General features: G+C 40.0%; 1 protein-coding gene across 1 annotated transcript; it reads right to left on the bottom strand.

Moving 5' to 3' along the window:
- Nucleotides 1–2,235: 2,235 nt before the first annotated feature.
- LOC138033656 (zinc finger protein 704-like) lies at nt 2,236–5,548 on the bottom strand. The gene is made up of 5 exons (XM_068881447.1): nt 4,704–5,548; nt 4,385–4,488; nt 3,960–4,165; nt 3,476–3,594; nt 2,236–3,111 (listed from the first exon to the last, which is right to left on the bottom strand). Exons 1-5 carry the CDS (start codon nt 5,186–5,188, stop codon nt 2,661–2,663), a joined length of 1,365 nt encoding a protein of 454 aa, XP_068737548.1. The 5' UTR covers nt 5,189–5,548; the 3' UTR covers nt 2,236–2,660.
- Between the last annotated feature and the right edge of the window lie 308 nt (nt 5,549–5,856).

Raw genomic sequence — 5,856 nt, 5'->3', positions numbered from 1 at the left:
AAGGTTAACAAACCCTTCTTGCTATCTGATGCAAGAATTGTCCATTTTCTTCAGTTTGGGTGACGTGACTCTTGTCACAGCGATTCCATGTGTGTAAATACACGCGTTCCATGTGCATAAATACACGCGAACTACTAAACATGTACGAATGAATAAAGCGCATATTTTTAAGATACAAAAGTCATCTTATCTGTTCTTAGATCTTTTCAATCAGTTGGGTGGATAAAGTATCCATTATGAACGAGAATCGAGTCACAGGAATGAACGATACGTGACAATAAGGCAATTGATTTCCAAACCTTGTTCATGATGTCTGCACAAAACGGAGATATTTAGCGGATCGTCCATGAATGGGCATCAAAAATTCATGTCCTGTTGTTTTCTTTATAGATAAAAGTTTGATTAAAGCTAATTGCCCTGTCCTTCAATTTTGAGAGAACTAACTGTAAAAGGTGTAGATTGACTGACAAGACCGCAAAAGATACACGACGATAGGTCAGTCAGACTTAAAAGAAACAAATCACGTTCAGTTAATATTTTTTTGCACAAAAAAGGAGCTCTGGGTTCCAAATAATGCAGTTTCAGAGAAATGATCCTTGTTCAAGTATTATGATTTTTCTCGTCATACTATATATAGCTTTTGTTAACCGGAAATTGCGGCTGACCGTCTTCTCGCATTTATTGTTCTTGATTCTGCGGACTAAAAAGGTCAATAATATACATAAATTCTTTGATGAGATAATTTTAGTGCCCTTTCGCCGTCTGCTTATGTGGTTCTTTTCGCTACGTCTCTTTATATCAGTCGTATAACAGTTCATTTGAGAATTTTTTTGGGAGCAACTCCTTATATGTGAAATAGGATTCTCTGAAGTTCTTAAAAATCGTGCGAGGGAGTTTAGGGTTATCGGGTAAGAGATAAGGCAGCTGAACGTTCTATTTTGTAGCCAAAATAATTCTTGGCGAACACTGAATTTTGTACTTTTTTTTTATATCGCTGGGGTACAAAGAAATCGTACGATTCACACCAAATGCGGAAAAAATAATTTCTGCGACGTCAAAAGATGCTCCGATTCGTATCGCTAAACTTCGAATTAATTCCAAGAATCAAAAGTTTCAACCTTTTGTCATTCAATCAGTTATCTAGGTACCTGTATAAGCAAAACTGTTTATATACAATTGCTACTATAAAAAACACTGGCTGGTTTTCATGGCTGGAATGTCAAATAAACGTGTTGTTGTTCAGTTTGGTTAGAAGGAAAGTCAGTCGAAAACGAAAGTTAAAAGTCGATCATGTTAAGGGATTTCTCCCGGGAATCTTTGGGTATTGAAAGATTTGTCAACTTGGTCGTTTTTTTTAGTCGACGATCGAAAGTGTTTACGACACTTTTAAAAACGCCGGCAAACAAAAAGACTATTATAAATTCAATATATTGTTTTTAGTTTGCACGGAAGCGACACACCTCCAAATTCTAGCCAATCAAAGAAGGGCCACATGAAGTTGTTTACTACAAAAGCCGCATCGAAAAATTGCGAAAATGGCAAAACTGGAACGCAAAATGGTATGATGTAGTCAACTCTTACCAAAACCGATGGGTTGGCAGTAGTTGATGTTCGTTTCAGTGGCAAAAATGGATCTAAAATGATGGGACATGACCGGCATACTAAATGAGGACACATGAGGTCATTTAATATTCATAGAAATGCCATAAAAAAACATCAAAATATGATTCATCGCCTGACAGAGCGGGCCATACTGTATTGCACTCAAATTCGACCAATCAGATTTCATGTCAAAGATTAAAGTTCGCCGTGCCTTGACGAAGCGAAATAAACAACATGAAACCGAGACAGGTCGAAATTAAAGAACAAAAATCAGTTAACAAAGCAGCGAACGCCCTTGCCCGCAAGTTTAATTCTTTTTTCTTCCTCTTTTCGGCCTTCTAACGTCTCTTAGATCGATAATTTCTCTCATCGGTATTGAAATCTCCCTGGCACGTGCGAGCTTCGAACTGTGAAAGCAGTTGGATATTTGGCGTGACGCCAGCGTGATCATACGACTCCAAGAAAAGACCTCAGCGAATTTTCGGCGTTCTTTACATTAAACTTCTATGCTGTCCTGAATTTAAGACGGAGATTCGACGTTAATTTAAATTTTAAAAAAATCATTCGTTCAAAGCATATATTGCGTGGTTTCACTTTAAAACATCACTTTTAACTCAACGCAATTTTTACACCTTTTTAATAGACCCACGTGTAACTTTTATTGGAAACATTATTTCCTTTAAGCTTCCAAAGTCTATATTAATGTTATATTTTAAACTGGATCTTGTGATATATGACAATCACATCCCATTGCTAGTATCGCATTTAATACAGGAACTTTCTTGTACCGTCCAAAACATGAACTTGTCGGGAAACATTTTGTGCGTCAATTTTAAATCTTAACAACCTTCCAAAAATCGTTGTTTCGCGTTCTGCCGTGCAGCAGAAAATGCGAGTTATAAAAAATAACTATTTGATAAAATATTTAATCTATATACAAGTCTTGAATTTAATTTTTACGATCGTCCATTGTTTGTCTCGCACGCCACGTTAGTGCCGGAACACGCTATAAATATACTATATTGGGTTAAGTTAGAGTCAACTTTGTCTTGTGCTGTTCAATCAGCAAACCGCACACAAGCTTTTTTCCACCTGCATTGCGTGCACCACATATGCCTGTTCTCCATACCGTAAACTTTGCGACATTTTTTGCTCTCACCACGGAGTTTTCTGTAAGTATGGTGACCTGGATGGCTTAAGACTCTTGCAGGATGGTTGACTTTTCCCGCTCCTTTGGCAGACTGCGTATACGAGAACTGAGAAATCGCCTGAGCGTCCCAGTTGAATCGTGGATGCTGCAAGGAACCGTAGGTCGGGGAGGTTACGGCAGAAACACCCGGTTCAGACCACGGGCTCTTCACCATGTCAAAATGAGATTGTGTGGGTGTCGGAGAGAGAGCTAGAGGAGGAGGAAATACGCTATCGCTGTATTCATCATCCGGGCCTATTTCGTTAAAATAGAAATCTTCCTCTCCATCGCTGTATCCATCTTCGACAGAACTTTTAGGCCTGAAACACGCAAAGAAAAAGTCTGAATAAATATTTGTGTCACGTTTATGGAGGCCTGGGTTTGTTGAGCAGCGTTGACGGCAAGTCGCTTTTTCATAGCTTTTTGCGAAAATAACGTCTGCAAATCAACTCATTCAGTTCGATTTTTGTCAATGTGAGATATTCCGATTTAGAGGCGTTAAAACAGTGCACAGAACGCGCCCGTTGCAACTTCCACTTGACTTTGAACCACTTCGTCTTTGACAAAAAAAGGGCTCTTTAGAATAGTTGACACACGATCTAGATTTAATACCCAGCAAGGGGAACAAAATTCGTTTACAGAAAAGAAGATTCTATAAATCAAATCAACAGATTTAATGCTTACCCAAGATGAATTGTCCTAACGTGTCGAATTATCCCGGGGGCGGTTGAAAGGGTTTTCCCACATCCTGGCCATGTACACTTGTACAATGTCTTCAAGCTGGAATTCGACGAGGTTGAACTCTGGAGAGAAGGAAAGCAGCATGATTTAGTTGATTAACAAGAGGGTTGAGAAATTCAGCATTTGGTTTTTGTTTTTTTCGAGGAGATTGAAAACAATCTGGCTGCCGGAACAAATTTTGCAGGCACAATATGTATATGCAAGTACCGCTGTCGTGCGAAGGTGTGAAATGAATATGAGTTGATACATGACTCTGCTAAAGCATTGTACAGTTACGGCATCGATTGCGTTGCTTCTCTGAAATCAGCTTCTTTCTTGAGTAAGAAAATCATCTTACGCCGAATGCAAAAATCGCCAAGTAAAGAACTGAATTTAAACCGTTACAAGCAGTAAAATTTATGCCGACCTGAGCGTCTAGACTACCAACCTTTCTTTTCCGCGTATTCTCTTGGCGCTGGAAATCCACTCCGATTCCTTCGTCCACGGGTGACGGAGGGCCATTGATGAAAAAGTTGGAGTCGTTGATGTTCGTCGGTGAGTCACAGTGAGCCGGAGAACTAGCCGGGCTCGGGTAGAGAGCCATTTCGGATCCTGAGTCTGGCGTGAGGGGAAAGCGAGAATTTGCTTCCTCAGCTGGAATAAAAAATATTATTTTTCAGCGATAACACAATGCAAAGAACGGCAGAAAGAATTCTTTCGCAGTAATTCATCCAGGAAATTAATTCATGGATCACACAAAAATTCATCGAGTTGAAAAGCTTAAAATCGACTGCAAGTGAGAAACGTGCCGGCTTTCCTCACGCGAGTTCTTTCTAACAACAACACTTCGAAAATTATGTTAAAATGACTCACTCGGATGTATATCTTTGAAGACTGGGGAAATTGACAGAGCGGTAAGTACTAGAGCAGCCATTTCCTCGCTTCTCGAGACATTTTCTTGTCTTTTGGTGCAGCCGCTAAAAATATAAAGGAAGAGATATTTAAATTTGAATGCATGTGCACATCAAACTGACACTCAATACCGAGACAAAGGGATGAAAAGCTTGCATGTAAAAGCCAGAAGCCTAAAACACAACACTCTCTTTTGTGAGCAAAAGCAAAGAGTACCTTAACTAAACGAAAATTAGAATTGAAAGTTTTCTAAAATGCTGAAAATGAAACGAAAACTCACTGGCAAAAGGCAATTCCATGAGGGTTTTCTTTGCATCCGTCATGAGGGCATGAAATTGTCGAGCTTGCAGTCTCTCTTTCGTACATTGACCCAGAAAACTTCACTCCTCTCATCAAATGAATGTCCTCAGGGTTTACGGCCACGATCAAGTCCTGCTGATCCAGGATTTGAACCAAAACTTCGTTGAATTCTGAGCGCGTACTGACAACGCGTGCAGCGACTTCCCGGCCTTTGAACGAGATAAACACAGGTTGCCCATTTTTCAAAGCCGTAGAACAGACCGCTTGAAATCCAGGTCCGACAATATCTCCCTTGTCCACCTCCGCGATGTAGTCGTCTTCAAATAAAATTGTATAAGTACTTTCGCCGGTAGGTCTGCTCTTCACCGCCTCAATTACTCCACTGTAGAAGTAACCGTCCTTCCAGGCAGCACTGACACGTGTTCCGAGTAGTGAATTTTGGGGACGCCTTCGAAGCGAACACATTATTCTGCTTTCGTAGGTAGCTTTGGAAATCCAGACTATTTTGTATCAGAGATTTGGTACTCCTTTGTTTCTCGGCGTGGATAAACCGGTAAAAAGTTCGCCGATTGAAAATACTGTTTTGTTGTTGTTTTTACGGTAAATTTTGGGGGCGTTGACTCTCCCCTGTGGCGAATCTAATCTATGAAGAAATTTCATTGGCCTGCATTATCATACAGATACTACAGATATTCTGATTCGTCAAATCGTACGAAAGATTACGTCTGATTGGTTAATGCAATACGCTATTTTTAAATCCACTGAGCAGCTTTGTTGACATTTGTTCTTTCTCCGTGTGGACCTCACGTACGCAATTAATCTATCGAAAAAATGGAATCCAGCGGCTAGTTTTTACCGACATCGTTAAAATGCGACTCCATCGCGTTTCCTACAGGAGCAGATCTCGCAAAGCTGTTTCAGAATTTTTATTTTTCAGTACGGAAGTTCGGAAGATTTGACCAGAATTCACGTGACATGTGTTACGGTTTACTTCCTTTGTCGGTTAAAAGTAATTCCTTCCGTGCGATTGGTCGAATCAATCAAAAAGTGTCAAAAGGTGATCGAAATACAAGCTCTGATTCGCGGATTAAACAAATCAATGGTAAATTTACCTGCCAAACGGCGCCAGCACT

Source organism: Montipora capricornis, chromosome 14 (assembly GCF_036669925.1).
Source record: "Montipora capricornis isolate CH-2021 chromosome 14, ASM3666992v2, whole genome shotgun sequence".
NCBI lineage: Eukaryota > Metazoa > Cnidaria > Anthozoa > Scleractinia > Acroporidae > Montipora > Montipora capricornis.
This window is presented reverse-complemented; position numbering and strand designations above follow the sequence as displayed.

Excerpts from the sequence above, each read along its gene's own strand:
- LOC138033656 (XM_068881447.1), bottom strand. The coding sequence starts at position 5,188 with ATGTGTTCGCTTCGAAGGCGTCCCCAAAATTCACTACTCGGAACACGT. Across the intron at positions 4,489-4,703 it reads CATGGAATTGCCTTTTGCCA|CGGCTGCACCAAAAGACAAG; the intron begins GTGAGTTTTCGT and ends TTATATTTTTAG. Across the intron at positions 4,166-4,384 it reads CTTCAAAGATATACATCCGA|CTGAGGAAGCAAATTCTCGC; the intron begins GTGAGTCATTTT and ends TTTTTATTCCAG.